Consider the following 15,397-nt stretch of genomic DNA (forward strand, 5'->3'; position numbering starts at 1 on the left):
AAAACACCACAAAGGAGAGAGGCCGCGCACGTGCACACAACACACACACACACACACGTGACCTGCGGAGGAGTCGCTGTTTGTCGTGTCTGAGACATCTAATAACAACACAGATTCTAAAGAAACAACACAAACATCTGATTTTCTACACAAAATGTTCTTGAATGTTTGAAATCTTCTTCCTCTCGATCTGTTTGAACTCTTTCAATGTTTTAAACGCTCGGATCGTTTCCGTTGTTCCAGCCTCGTTAAACATTTATTAAATAACCTGCGGGAACAAGGTCGTAGCTTTTACAAACCAGATGGTCGTTGTGCACAAACAAGAGAATATCATCAGCGTATAAACTCACGTTCAACGTTCCCTAGAAGCATCAGAAACATCGGAAACATAAATACCGAAGAGGATTCGTGCCACAAGAAAAGATAAGGATTCAGTTTCTTGTGGCCCGACTCGTCTTCCGTAGCTCACGAACATCGGGACGTTTCCTGTTGCGAACATTCATTGTGTTACCTTCTGGCTACACATGCTACACATGCTACACATGCTACACATGCTACACATGCTACACATCGGTTACACTCCAGCAGAGAAATGTAAACATTGGTTCGTTAAGCAGCTGATTGAACACAGGAGAGGAAACAGGCGGTTTATTGGTCGAGTTGTCGTGGAGTCACGGAAATACCGGTTTTTAACGTCCAGGTATCTGAGATTCTAAACATCAAATCCCAGAGAAGCGGCAAAGGCACTGATGGGGAGGAGTCACGACCGGGGCACGGCCTTTCTGTCACGACCAATCACGAGGTCTGAAACTCGGTCGACGCGAAAGCTCTTTCTTTTCTGCGACAGCGAGGACGTGCAGGTCGAGACGCAAACAGAAACGTTGAGTTGAGGCGGAAGATGAAGAGTAAGACAGAAACAGACTGAAGCGTTAAAGCATTTACACACAAAGGTCAAAGGTCAGAGGAACAGACGACCCTGTAGGGGTCAGAGTTCACGTCAGGTTCAATAGAAAGAGTCCCAAGATTCAGCAGCTCGTCACCTCTGCTCCGGCCAATCAGACGCAGCGAGGTGACAGACCACAAGCCCCTCCCCCCTCCTCGAGTCACAGACAAAGGCAGGATTCTGTAAACAAACAGGTAAACAAACAAACTCAGGTCAACACAAGTGGACAAGCAGCAGGGTTTTCGTATATATACATATTTATATACATATTTATATACAGATCCATCTACAGCTCATCTCTCTTGACCTGTTGGAGATGTGGTTGAACCACGTTTACGAACAGTGACGTGTTTGATACCTGAGCTCTTCTCCATCACTCTGCTCTCTAGGTGGTGGAGCTTCCTCTTCTCTCCAGGAACCTGGTCAACAGCAACGTCAACAACAACAACAACCCATCAGACAGTTACAGACAGACACTTATAGTTGGTTAAAGACACAGTTATAGATTATTATAGAGTTTATGAGTATTTTTATTTAATAGACATTTAATTGTTTAGTTTCATTCAACATTGTAAACCAATAACTGTTTTAATTTATTACTTGAATCATATTTCTTGATCTAAAACAAATCCAGAAGTTTTACTCTTAATGACGTTTTACATTTTAATCAGTTTGTCTTTCATATTTAGAACAAGAGCAGTTTGGAATGGTTTCTAGTATACATATTTAAAATGTATATTAGATACTAATATACATTTTAAAACATGAATGTATATATCTGAACATATAAATAAAAAAGATCAAATCACTCACACTTGAGTCTGTTGCACAAAGTCTGCAAAGTGTTGATCCTTGGACCACAACTCGATAATCCTCAGGCGCTCCTGGATCTCCTGCAAAGGTCAGAGGTCAAACCACTTCAGGTGAGAAACTGTCACAACTCACAGAGACACAGGGCCGGGTGTCCAGAGGGGGACAGGGGGGTCTGGACCCCATCTACAGAAATGTCCCCCTCAATATCGTTGAAAACATAAATAATGATAATTTAAATATGAACATCATATGGACTGAACACCTCTCTCTCTCTCTCTCTCTCTCTCTCTGTCATGAACAATGAATCGTTAAACTGCCCAGCTCACCTCTCTGCTGAGCGCGGTGTTCTGGTAGAGGTTCTGTATCTCGGCGCTGGCAGAGCCGCTGAGGTCGGGGGGGTCCGGGTCACGGCCGGGGTAGAACTGAGGCAAGTCGTGGTCATAGCGCCGGTAGTACTGGGCGGTGACGGGCTCGCTCTCCAGCATTGGGTTGAACTTGGTCGCCCGTTCCAGCGTCGGCAAACTGTCTCCACGTCTAGAGCGGGGGACATGTTAGATTCCCTCGGAGGCCTACTTGTAAACATTTCTGAAAGCTGCTTCTGTTGAATGAGAAGTGAATGAGGACGTGAAGATGGCCGCTCACCTCACTGGGTCCTCCGTGTCCTCGGCGTCGTACTGCTCTCGCAGCGTCCGCGCCAGGAAGAAGATGATTCCGGCCGACACCAGGAGGAAGCCTGCCACTGAGGCGATGGCGATGCCCACCACCAGCGGCTCGGAGACATACTCCTCACAGTGCTCACCACGGTACCACCAGTTCTCTCCAACTCGACATCTGCAGGAGAGAGACACAGGTTCGATTCCCGATGATAATAACACAATTTTTGTGGTTGGATGACAGATTAGAGTTAAAACTATAAGACCACACAGTGTAACACCTCCTCTGACCTGCAGATGGCGCCCTTGCCAGGGATGATGTCACATTTTCCGTCATTGAGGCAAAAATCGTGTTGCACGTCACAGACGCTCTGACACGGCAGACCGTCCACGCTCAGATACCCGGCGTCACAGACGCACTCGGCCTCGCCCGACCACCGGTTCACCATACATCTGGAAAACTCGTTACACGCCTGAAACTTACAGGGATCGGCTCGGTCACCTGACAGGAAGAGGAGGAACAAGTCCTGTTAGGAGTTTTCTGAAACGACCTCTAATGACACCAAAGTAATTCGGACCCTTTTATCAAAGTTCTGTGGACGACAGCTGATATTTGCTCTGTAATAAAAAACAAAAGAAAGGTGGCGTCCCGAGTGGAGACGAGTCACGTTGATCCTCACTCGTCCCGTACGAGTGAGGTGGTTTTCTTCTGAAAGGTCTGATGACTGTGGTGGAAACCCTCCCTCGTAGTGAACATGACTCACTGCTGCAGATTAGAGCTTCCAGCCGTCAGGAGCGGCTCTGATTGGCTCAGACGGATTAAAGAGCTGCGGCTCAGCAGAGACGGACGTGCAGGAGGAAGTGACCGAACGGCCTCAGCTGGAGAAACCATCGTGTTCGATGTCACTGTGATTCACTGCCTCCTCTTCCTCCTCTTCCTCGCGCTCCTCTCAGACAGGTTAGCTCAGGTTTTACACCTGACCACAGAAACTCAAACCAGCCGACAAGCACCAACGACTTCCTTCAGCAACGCGGCCGTGCACCAACACTGTTCACCAACATGATGACTTCAGCTCAAACTCTTCTCTGATGATGGATTCTATGTATTAGGTGTATCTTTACCTGATTCCACGTCCAGCGAGTACTTGTCGATGTCCAAGTTCATGGTCTGGTAGGCGGTGTTAGCGAAGTCCTCCAGGATCAGGTAGACGACGTTGGTGACGCCTCTGGGAACCGGCTTACCGAACTTCATCCTGCTGTTCACCACGATGCTGCCATTCCTGAAGTTGAGGATCTCCAGGTTCTGGAAGTTGTTCAGGTTGGACTGCAGGTACGGGACCAGCTGTGAGGTGAAGACAAAGACATGTAAGAAGAGCTGTATGTCGCAAACTTCAAATATAAATCTAGAAGAACCTAAGTTCACACCAGTTGCATGAAGCGTTGCTCTAGGGCCTTGTACTCAGGGGAGCTCTTGTTGAACAGGTCCATGGAGAACGCCATGTTGGTCACCCTCAGGCTGAAGAACACAGTTAGATCCCTGGCTGGTTGGGATGGTAATGCGATGGCATCCAGATCGGACCCATGAGTGCCACTGGAGAATCCACTGCTGTCGCCTTCCGTCGCGATTCCGTCGTACTGGAACACGTCGAAGCTGACGTCGATGCTCGGCACATCAGGGACATCGTGCTCAGACGTCTGGATCTCGGCAGCAGGAGCGATGACTTTCTGAAGTGTGGACGGAGATGTTTGGGGGATGTTAGTATCTACTTCCTCTTTCAGAGCATCTGTCAAGGTTGAGTCAATGTCGTGACCCTGTGCCGAAGCACCTGGCAGCGGTTCAGAACCAACAGTTGGAGAACTGTCTTTTTCTTTTACAGCCACCACTGTTGGTGGTGAACGAGTAACATCTGGAGATGGAAAGCTTATTGGAACTTCATCTGAATCTTCAAGGTTGAGGTGTTCATGTTGAATCAGGTCCTCGTCTTCTGGCGCTGAATCCGACACACGAGTAAACGGAGAGTCTTTCTCAGGCGAGAGTGCGATGCTGTTGCTGTGGACTGAGTTGATGGATGAGGTCGAGACAGGAGCAGCGGTGGTTGTAGTGACGACCATGACTTCATCCGCTACCAGGTCACTGTCCAGAGCCTCGGCCGCCGGTGCTGCTGTCGTTGTAGGATCAGAGGTGCCGATGTGCTGCTCTTCTAAAATCTCAACCTCATGGTGATCTGCATGTTCTGGCAGCAGCAGTTTGGGTTTTTCTGTGAGAACCTCAAGTTCTGACAGTTCAGTGATGATAGCAAAGCTAGGTTCTGTGACTGCATGGACTTCTACAAAGGTCGGAGACTCTTCGGTCAAAAGGGCTTCAGTGTCAGGAACCACAGGCGCCAGAATCCCTTCAACCCGGTCGCTCTCAGGTGCATCTTCTGCTGCTGTAGTTACTTCCACCACTTCAGTGGTTTCTTGAAGATTGACTGATGAATCAGTTGGTTCAAAATGAAAAGGCGCCTCACGAGTCCAAGATTCAAGTTCAGGAGAATCTCTGCCTGGCACGATAGTTACATGTGGTTCTGTCAGGGAATACACATCATAGACTCCAGATGCTTCAAACGTTTGTACTGAAAGTTCAACAGTCAATGTTCCTCTGGGTGAGAACACAGGAGCTTGGGTTGTGGTTGAAAAACGTGGATCGGTGCTGATGTGCGGTGTTACCAGGACTTCATCCAGGAAAGGTTCCTCAAGGCCTTCATCCTGCACTGACTCCTCAAAAGCAGGAGCTGTTGTTGTCCATAAATGAGGAGCATTTGTGAGTTCTACTCCCATTGCAACCAAATCACCTTCCTCCATTTTCAGAGACTCAACAACAACAACCCCTTCCTCATCCTGGTCTTCATCCTCCTCATCAGTCTCCTCCAGATCAGGAGGTGGTAGCACCTCCAGGCTGCCAGTCCCATACGAGGTCACAGAGAGCTGCCAGGACCAGAGATCAGCTCCCTGGCCGTCTCCAGAGGAACCAGAACCAGACCCATCGTCCATGGTGTTCTCAGAGCCCGTCTGAGGACTCAGCGGTGGAGGGGCAGTGGCTGAGGAGCTTCCAGCACTGACAGCATGGTCCCCTCTGGAGGAATCGTCTCCAGCACCAGGAGCATTATTGAGAAGAAATCCCTCATCTTCAATAAATACATTATCTGTAAAGCAGAAAACACGTGGAGAGCTTTACTATCAGGATCTAGCAGGAAGTGTTTTCACATCCCAGTGAGAAAACTGAGACCAGACCGTCAATCCTCATACAACTCTCATGAGAGCTCTCAAACCTTCAGTAACATGTCATTTCAAGTTTCCTTTTAGATTTAGATTCAAACTCATGATTCATGACTCGTATAAAACCACTGTCATGAAGTCTGTTTGTCGCTTGTCATGGACTCACTCTCTTCATCCAGTGACTCCAGGTCCGACGTCTCATCGGGGAATTCATCGGGCGCCAGAGGAGCCGAGCTCTCCTCAAACGTGAAGACGTCATTCTCGCTCACCCCCCCAGTCTGAGGACCTTTCCACGGATCAAAGGGGTCAAACAGGAAGTCGTCCTTCTTCAGGAAAACATTGCTTCCTTCCTCCTCATGACTCGGGGCGTCGGGAGGCTTCTCTGCTGCCAGGACATTATCCTGAAAACAGATTCAAAGAGTTTGTTGCTTCTGCTTTAGCTCGATTTCTTTAGCTTTCGGTCCACTTCATTCATCAACAGGTTTTAAAGTATAAACATGAAAAGGTTTGAGTCCTGTCTTCTCAATGAAACATTCACCAGTGTGATGTGTTCTCCGTGTGTCAGACTCACCACGTTGTGGAAGGAGTCGTCTGGTCGACTCGTGGGTTTCACAGAAAGCTGCAGGTTCTCGTCTGCAGAAAGATCACAGCCTGTTAGAGTCAACGTTTATCTGAGGACGCATGGCGCGTGTCCGGGAACCTACCGTTCTCCAGCTGCAGAGGGTCCCCCTGCGTCTCCAGGCTGCTGTTGCTCATGAAGTTGTCTTTGTGCAGCGCCTCAGTGATGTAGTTACGGAAGTCAGTGATGGTGTAGATGACGGTGGGCTGCTCGGCGGCTCCAGGGTAATTCTTCTCCACCAGATTGTTCTGCAAGGAGATGAAGTCCAGCGTGTCGTTGGGAACGCCGCCGCTGTCCACCTCCAGCGTGATGGCGTAGTGGACCAGGACGACCAAACCTCTGAGGAGCAAGAAGACGAGTCAAAGTGTCTGAAGAGTCTGAACTGGAAACATGTGCATCTCGTCCGAGTTCAGTCTACGATGCAGAAGTAAAATAAAATGTGTCGTCTGTAAAACTGAGTCTTTCTTTATTCGATCTTTGACTTTTCTTTGGACAATCAAATCTCGTGTAGAAATCAGATCCTCAACGTTCACTGAATTTCAATCTGATGTTTTCTACATCATTGGGTTGAAGAGATTTCCTGATGATGGTGCTTCCACATGTTCTAAGGACCTGATACACAACGATGTGGTCGACCTGTGGTTCTCCTGCTGCGGCTCCGAGCCTCGAGCTCCAGGGGGACTCGACTCTGAGTTCAGTCTTAAACTCACCTGAACTCAGGGAATTTATCAATGTGGTAAAACGCTGGAGGAGATGGGGGGGGGGGGGGGGGGGGGGCGAGGCGTACAACCTTTGACAATAATCCTGCAGGCCGGCGAGCAGCGAGCGACTTAACTCACTTAAGAGGTGATCGACTATTGTTAAGGACATTAGTGGAAATTAGAGCAGGGTGGCAGCAGAGCCGTTAGTTAGTGCAGGTGAAAGGGCTTTACGAGGGAGGCGTCACCGAGGACAAGGCCACGAGGAGACAAATCCTCTGAGACAAGTCAGAGTCAAAACTCAGAGATTTAGCCTGTTTCCACTTAATCTCACAATCTCAACGGAAAGAGGAAACTGAAAAGACAGAAACACTCCGTCTGCTTCTTATACTGCATCTGTTCACATTCAGTAAAACTGTCAAAATAAAAGCCATCAGCTCCTGGTATTTCAAAATAAAGGCAATTATCGTGAGCCACAGGGATAACTGGAGCCTTTTGTGAAGAAGTGTGTGAAAGTGAAAACTCACCGCTCCAGGTCCTTCTGTGGTCTGAGAACAGAAACACAGAATCATAGAGAAACAATCAGGTTTCAACTGATTCTATATTTTAACAAGTTCAAAAAAATGTCAGATTAATTAAAAAATCACCTGAACTCCACCACGTACACGTCCTTGAAGCCCGGCAGCCTCTCAAAGGCGTCTTCAATCTGCGGGTTAGAAACAGGAAGTCAGGTTCACAGGTCACAGGGCTGCAGGTGAGAGTTTAACCCCTGACCCAGAGTCAGATTTCACTTTGTCATGTGGATATTACAAGATGAACGTTTACTTGATTATTATCAGTGAGAAACAACAGAAACGCTGACGTCTTTAGAGACAAAGACAGAAGAAGAATGAACACATGACGGAGAGCAGGAGGTCTTTTAATTGATTCTCTGGTTGAATACAGATGTTGTGTGTCTCTGTCACCAGATGTTGTTATGATGCAGATGTAATCGTTTCCATGAGTGATTCTAAAGAACGAGCGTTGAGTTGTCGGAGCAGATTGTGTCTCTGGTGGAATCAGCTGTTGAAGTCGTTTCTTTCTCGGGTCTCAGAGCCTGAAGCTTCACTCTGCTCCTCCGCTGCGTCCTGCTGTTCCTATTAGTCTGTTCTCCACTTCATGTGGCCTCATTAACGACCCGACCCCGACACTCAAACCATAAACTGGCGTCCCGCGTCACTGGGGCTGAAAACCTCTCGGCGGTGTGTTCCCTGCTTTCCTGGCACATCTTGTTTTTCCACTGAGTCGAGGTGAGTCACCGCTCTTCCAGCGAAGTGCTCTGAGTTTCTCAGCTCTCACACAGACCATCGGGCCGAGGAGCTTCACAGCGTGAAGATCCTAACGCGGGAAAAACAGGCGAGGCCGCTGAAAGCCAAACTCCTGAGTCTGCAGTTTGTAGGAAACCACAAAGCCGGTCAGTTTGGAAACGAGCTGGACGTCAGAGAGGGGGAAGAGGAGTGAAGAAGAGGAGGAGGAGGAGGAGGAGGACGCAACCACAGAAATCACACAAACACACCACAGCTCAGCTCTGCTAAATAACATGACGACAATGATTCTGAAGAAACTCCACAATAACAACATCAGCCTTTATTACTCAACTCTAGATTCTGTTTGTGACTCTCCACATGTGGAGTTAGTGTTAGAAACGTATCCACTAAACATTTAACAACCACAATGATACAAAAGGTCATCTTCTGGATGTTGTGTTGTCTTTTAAACCGACAGGTGATAACACCATGGACGTGGTGATGGTCACTGAGGGAACCTGCTCTGACCTTGCGTGTGAAGTGCTTGGCCAGCTGCTGGTAGTGGAAGCTGCTGGGATCCCTCAGAGCGTCGTGGTAGGTTTCTCCTCTCAGCTTGATGCTCAGCTCCACCACCTGGTCCTTCAGGGGCCGGGGGGGCCGCAGCAGCGTGTCGTCGATCTCGTTACCGATCTGAACAGGAAGTGAAACACAAAGAACTCATGTTTGGTTTCTCATCAACAGTGGGACAGAAAAGTGTTGGCTAACGTTCAACCACTGAACCAGGTCTGCTTACCGAGTTCTCCTCCTCCTCCAGTAGGCCGTCATCTACGTCACGAGGCCTCTCTGTTATATCAGGGAAGTTTCCATTGTTGTACTCCACTATGTACTTGGTCGTGACTTCCAAAGACGTGCCGGGGGGGGCCTCCTCAGGGGCAGTACCCTGGGTACTCTCTGCAGGGATACCGACCACAGCTTCTGGAGGGATTTCCTCTGAGGACTCCGAATACACTTTATCTAGAGTGCCTGTATCTTCTGCTGTAACATCAACAGAGATCCTTTCCACCTTCTCTCGTGGAACCTCTGATGGAGCATCATGGATGCTGTCCCCACTTGGTGCTCTGTCTTCCTCAGGTGCAGCTTCTGGGACAATGTCTTCATGAGACTCTGGTGTGACCTCCTCAGAAGATTCCACCTCTGAAATCGTCTCTGGCTGAATGTGAGTCACAACTTCTGGGGATATTTCCCTTGGACCCTCTGAGGCAATATCTTCCTCAGCTGCAGGAGCGTCTCCAGGTTCTGGGACCTCACTTGAAATCAACTGGGTGGTATCCTCCTCTGTGATTTCTGAAATGATTTCAAACTCGGAGCCTCCTGGAAGTTCAGGTGCTTCTTCTGTGTCCTCTGGATCAACAACAACCGAAGTCCTCTCCTCATGAGACTCTGCAGGGACCTGGGATGTCATCTCCTCTGTAACTTGGGGTTTGGTTTGTCCTGCTCCTGGTTCTTCCTCGGTTGTCTCATCAGACACAGATGTAATAAAAAGATCAGGTACTACTTCATGCTCCTCTACTACTGTAGGTTTCTTGTCTTTGGCAATACCCTCGACACGTTCTGGTTCTCCTACTGGTTCCTCCCTGGGCTCTGTATCTTCTTCAGGTGTTATTTCCTCTACAGGATCCGCAGGTGCCTCAGGTCTTTCTTCAGTTGGTTCTTCATCTTTTTCGTTTGTATCTGCTGGTTTCACTGGCTCTTCTTCTCCTTCTTTAATAAACTCTAGTTGAGCTTCTACAGTCCCCACAGCGCCCCCTGCTTCCTCATGTAGGTTTTCACTTGCTGTTTCTAATGCAGGAGCCTCCAATTGAACAGCAGCTTTGGGAACATCTATGGGTTCTTCATGTTTGATTCCTGCTTCTACCTCCTCCTCTGGCTTGTCTGTTGCATCTGGAGTAATCTGAGTCGTCAGTTGGTCTTGTGGTGTTCGGTCCTCTTCAGTATCTTCACTGGCTTTTACGACGACCTTGACTGTTGTCGCCAGATTATAGGACTGAGATGGAACTTCTGTTTCTATGCTTGAGTCAGGTTCTTGTTCTGGAGTCACAGCTGGGATTGGCTCTGTGCGGACTTCCCTTGTTTCTTGACTAACTTCTACAACTTCTGGTGATTTGTGGACGTCTCCTTCAGGTTCTTCAAGAACTGCTTCAGCTTGTTCTGTTTCAGTGGGTTCCTCGAAAACCTTATCAGCTAAAGTTACCCTCGGGGGGATTTCTAAAGACTTGTCTGGGATTTCTTCTTCTTCTTGGCTAAAAATGTCTGTTGTCTCCTGGATTGCCTCCAAAATGACTTCTGACGGAGCCTCAGCACCAAGCTCTGGAGTTTCCTGCTGCTCTAGATCCTGCACTGTGACAGCTTCTGTAGCAGGTACTGTTGTGGGCTTTGTAAGACCCATAACAGTAGCTTCTGTGAGGAACTCTTCAGCGACAACTTCCAAAGGTGGCTCTTCACCGACAGGGGTGACTTCTTCAATCACCTCTGAGTCGGGTACATCCAGATCAGTAGGAGTTAAATCCTCTTCAGTCTCCTCCTTGGTTGTATCTGGGACAGGCTTTTCTTCTTGTCCATCCAAAGGCATGTGGGTAGCAGAGTCAATGACCTCAGCAACATCCTCTTCTTCAGACTCTGTGGACATCTCAGCGATGACTGAAGGTGGAATCGACCCAATGACGACAACATCCTCCGCTGTCAGAGGAGAGAACCCGGAGAGAAGGAAAGAATGAGGACCTGAATGTCTCCGCTGTGAACTCGACCCTTTATACCGTTAACAGGAGAGTCAAGCATCTGTAAGATCATCTGATGGACCGGGGGGGGGCTCTGACCCTCTATGGCCCATGAGACAGTTTGTCCTGGTAATTCATAAGCAACTCAGAAATATTCATTACACCAATTAATGTTTAAACATTGAAACATAAGATCGTGGACTAACGTCCTTCAGGGTTGTCCCAGCTGCTCTCATCACTCACATGTCTGTCCAATCGATGTGAGGTGTCTGTGATGTCAGAGCAACATTCTGGGTAGAATATTATATATATAAATATATATGCATGTGGTCTGGAAAAAGCTATCATTGATATGGTTTTGGTCGAACACGATAAAATCCATGTTGAATCAAGTCTTTGTAGCTAGCTAGTGAAGACCTGGTGTCTGATGCAGATTAGACCTTGAATCAAACTGTGAATCGAGAGGCGAGCTCGTAAAGAGAGAGAAGTGCAGTGATCTCACGGACCTGACGCCACTCAGTCCCGTCTCCACTGACCAGACTTCTGCAAATAGGCTTACAGATCTATTCTGAGCGCAGAGCGTGTGACAGGAATCAGCCGCTCAGACAGAGGGGTGTCAGCCGGGGGACGCTCTCTAACACTTGGACGGACATTTCGTTTTGTGTAGCTGCTTCTTCTTTAAGTCGTTCTCCATCAGGAAGGAAGGTTTTCATTAGGTCACCAGAGGGTCAGCGATAAGATGCTACCACGCATCTGTGGTCTGGTTAATTCTCTCAGCAAAACTATTGAAGAATGTAGATCTATCAAGGTAACTGTGGAACTCTGGGATCTGGATGAGGTGTTTAAAGGTTCAGGTTCACTGCATCAACCCAAATGTTGAGAATCAAGAAGTTTAAAAATCTACTGATCAAATGTTTTAGATCTAGTGGCTTTGAACTTTGAGGTATAATTTCAATCATAATGAGCGTTAAAGATTCTTCCTTTGTTAATGTGTCGCCATCGTTTCTTCTACGAGGTTCAGAGTCTCAAGTTAGAGTTGTGAAGAAGAGAAGATTCTTTCTTTGTTTACCTGTGTCCAGCAGCGAGTCTCCAGCCTGGACGGATGTTGTCTCAGAGCTGCAGGACAAACCCAGAGACAAGAACGGTTTGAGAAACAGAGACACCTTTTCACACTGAGGCTGTTAGGTTAAACTCATAATTCATCAATCAAGAAAACAGATGTTTTGTGGTTTTTAAACACCAGTGACGCTGATTAATGTCATAAATCAATAATAGTAAAGTAAATAAAAGTGTCATAATTCTCATCTCAGAGTCAAACTTGAAACAAACATCAGTAAAATTAGATGATTATCGGGTAAAAGCAGAATAATATAATTTCAGAGGGAAGTTTCATCCATTTCAAGTTTTCCTGTGATCGCTCTGTTCAACAACACTTTGTGTTTTCGATAATGACTCTGGACGAATCCCAGAGGATTTGTAACATCCATCAATAATTAAGTTGCAGTAAGTCGCACATAAACAAACATGGAGTCCTATTAGCTGCCGAAAGAGAAAACATCTGTGAAGCTTTAAAATGGTTGGCATTCCTCTTTAAATCCATCAAAACGCAGCCACATCTGGACCAAGACATGTTTTTACAGCACAAATTGACCACACAAGCGTAATGAACGCTCAACAAGCCTCACAAAGAAACAACAAACACACTGCTCACACTCAACACTCGAGCTCGACAGCAGGACTCATGAGAGCAGCCTCCCTGGACTCATTGTTTCTACAGTTGTTTAAAATACAAATGTTTTTATCTTATACTTGTATATCAGACATATTTATAATAGAACTCTGTGATATTGTGATGTTGAGCTGCTGTCTCAGCTCTGTGGGTGGGGGTGCTGGGTGCTGCAGGCCTACCTGCATGGAGGAGGGCCGGGGGGGGCGGGCGCGCTGCAGCAGGTGATGAAACACACGAGTCAATACACAACCAGCTTGAACTCATCACAGGAGTTTAACACATCGCGTGTTCTCCTCAGAAAAGGACACAACGTTCATGTGAAACAAACCAGCCTCTATTTATTATCTGAGCTGGTTATTTTAAATATTCTCTAAGGTCCAATGCTCCATAATGTTAGGGACGGTATTTATTATCTGTATTCAAAAGGTTATATGATAAGTAATCAGTGTTATATATAAAAAGGACAATTTCTAGTCTCGGGACAGAATCAGTTTTTTGAGACAAGCAGACACATTATAAAGAAAACCAGTTCCGAGGCTTCTCACTAAACGAAGGTTAAATCAGGATTTGTAAAGGTTTATGAACAACAACACAACAACACAACAGCACAACAGCACAACAACACAACAACGTTGTCATCGCACACTGACCTGTTCAACGAAGTTGCCATTACGACCCTCTGTAAGACAGCAACAGGTCAAAGGTCAGAGTTCACCTGCTCCTGATGCTAACAGGCTAACTGAGGCTAGCACATCAAGTCGTGTGTTATAACCAGGTTTTATCTTTACTCTTATAAAACATGACATCATCTCAATAGACAGCATAGTTCATATTACCATCATGATTATAAAGTTTAGCTCCATTTACCTTTTGCTAAATGTGAAATGAATTTACAGGATTTCTCATTTATGTATTTATACTTGAGGTGGAGGCAGGGTTTACATAATGTCACTTATCAGTCCATCTCTGCATATTTACAGCTCAGTATGAGAATAAAGTAATATTCAGAGAAACTAATATTTGTTTAACAATAAGTTTTAAAGAGCCAGTTGCTGGTTGCACATGAGGAGTAAACGTTTGAGGGAACCACTCACACTCTTGATGAGGCTGATGTGCTCCTCTGATTGGCTGAAGAAGCTGCCGATGTCCATGACGCTGGCGGAGCCGTCCACGCAGCGACTCACCCGGTCCTGGTAGTCGTCCCGATCCGGCAGCCGGTCCCAGAAGATCTTAAAGGCCTCCCACACCGTCTCCTGACACACTACAACACACAACACAGACACACAAGTTGGCTTTGGTTCCTACACACTGGAGATGGAAGCTGAGACTCATGACTTGTTAGGTCACGCTTTCACAGTAGCTCTGCATGACCTCTGACCTCTGGGACCTTTAATGACGGCAGACTTGCAGTTTAAGCTCGTGAGTGCGTTTGGATCACGGCTTCAGCGAAACACCTCAAAGACACAAATTATTTATGACCTGAAATATTGTCAGAGAACATTTGAAGGAAGCTGAAGAAACTTGACGAACCTCTGAGGTGAAAGTATTTGAGATGGTTGGCGACGGCCTGGTCCAGCGTCTCCTGAGTGCACAGCTGGACTCCGCTGGGAAACAGGATGTTCCTCTTCCTCCGAGTCAAAGCGACGCGTCGTCCCTGAAGAAGCTGGTCTGAGACCAGGGGCGAGTCGTCCAAGCCTCCATCCGGCCAATCCTCCCTCAGCTCATGAGCGGCTTCTGCATCAGGAAGTTCAGAGACAATCAGGGAAACTTCAGTTTCAGCTCAACACTAAACTTCTCTACGTTGTTTTTAATTGATGAATTTAAATTATTTGATTTACAATCAATGCAACTAAAACTTCACATGGTTGAAAGTGGATTCTGAAGAAATTTCTGGATTATTGTTGCAGGTTGATTTTCTCGTTATGACTGCAGATCTGGAACCGATCTTTATTTTCATTATTGATTAACCTGAACATTTTGTCTCCATAGAAGAAAAGTTGTTTCATTTATAACTTAATCATCAAATCTGTCAAAGTCAGGAAGATAGAACCACAGAAAATTAACTGATGATTAAAAAGATTCATTGACTGATCTTAGTTTTTCTACTATAAACCTTGTTCCATCCCACGATGTACTTTTACTCCAATACTTGAAGTATATGTCGATGATACTCTACTTCTACTTAAGTAGGATTTACAATTTAGGACTTTTACTGTTACTGAGTATTTCACATCTATGTATTTCTACTTTTACATGAGTAAATGAAGTGAATACTTCTTCCACCACAGACATGTTAGTAACTAGTGATTCAAAAACATGAAACCAACCTGTGTCCATGTACATGTACCCTGAGAGCAGCACGGCGCCGAGCGCCCACAGCGCCATCCTCCCAAACCCTCCTGACATTTCTCAAGTCTCCTCAACGCTCCGGCCCCGGACTGCTGCTCGTTACTTCCTCGTCCTCACGGCGTCCTGCCCACTCATCCGTGTCCCTCTGAGCGCAGCATGCTGGAAGACGTGAGGACACAGAGGGACGTTCTCAGAGCCGGTCCTGACGTCTGCTCGCTGCTTCCTCTCAGGTGAGCAGATGGAGGAGACTTTTCTCTCTTTGCTCTAATCCTATT

At 46.8% G+C, this 15,397-nt stretch overlaps 1 protein-coding gene across 1 annotated transcript; it reads right to left on the reverse strand.

Moving 5' to 3' along the window:
* Positions 1 to 1,328: 1,328 nt before the first annotated feature.
* On the reverse strand, positions 1,329 to 15,179 carry impg2b (interphotoreceptor matrix proteoglycan 2b). Its single transcript, XM_053417586.1, has 20 exons — positions 15,101 to 15,179; positions 14,304 to 14,507; positions 13,849 to 14,034; positions 13,424 to 13,452; positions 12,114 to 12,222; positions 9,210 to 11,006; positions 9,064 to 9,167; positions 8,799 to 8,960; positions 7,632 to 7,690; positions 7,512 to 7,532; positions 6,372 to 6,625; positions 6,239 to 6,300; positions 5,834 to 6,068; positions 3,835 to 5,594; positions 3,532 to 3,751; positions 2,701 to 2,911; positions 2,399 to 2,587; positions 2,083 to 2,290; positions 1,757 to 1,836; positions 1,329 to 1,362 (listed from the first exon to the last, which is right to left on the reverse strand). The coding sequence occupies exons 1-20, from the start codon at positions 15,177 to 15,179 to the stop codon at positions 1,329 to 1,331; spliced, it is 6,003 nt and encodes a 2,000-aa protein (XP_053273561.1).
* Positions 15,180 to 15,397: the final 218 nt, after the last annotated feature.

This window comes from Pleuronectes platessa, chromosome 24 (genome assembly GCF_947347685.1).
Source record: "Pleuronectes platessa chromosome 24, fPlePla1.1, whole genome shotgun sequence".
In the NCBI taxonomy this organism is placed as follows: Eukaryota; Metazoa; Chordata; class Actinopteri; order Pleuronectiformes; family Pleuronectidae; genus Pleuronectes; species Pleuronectes platessa.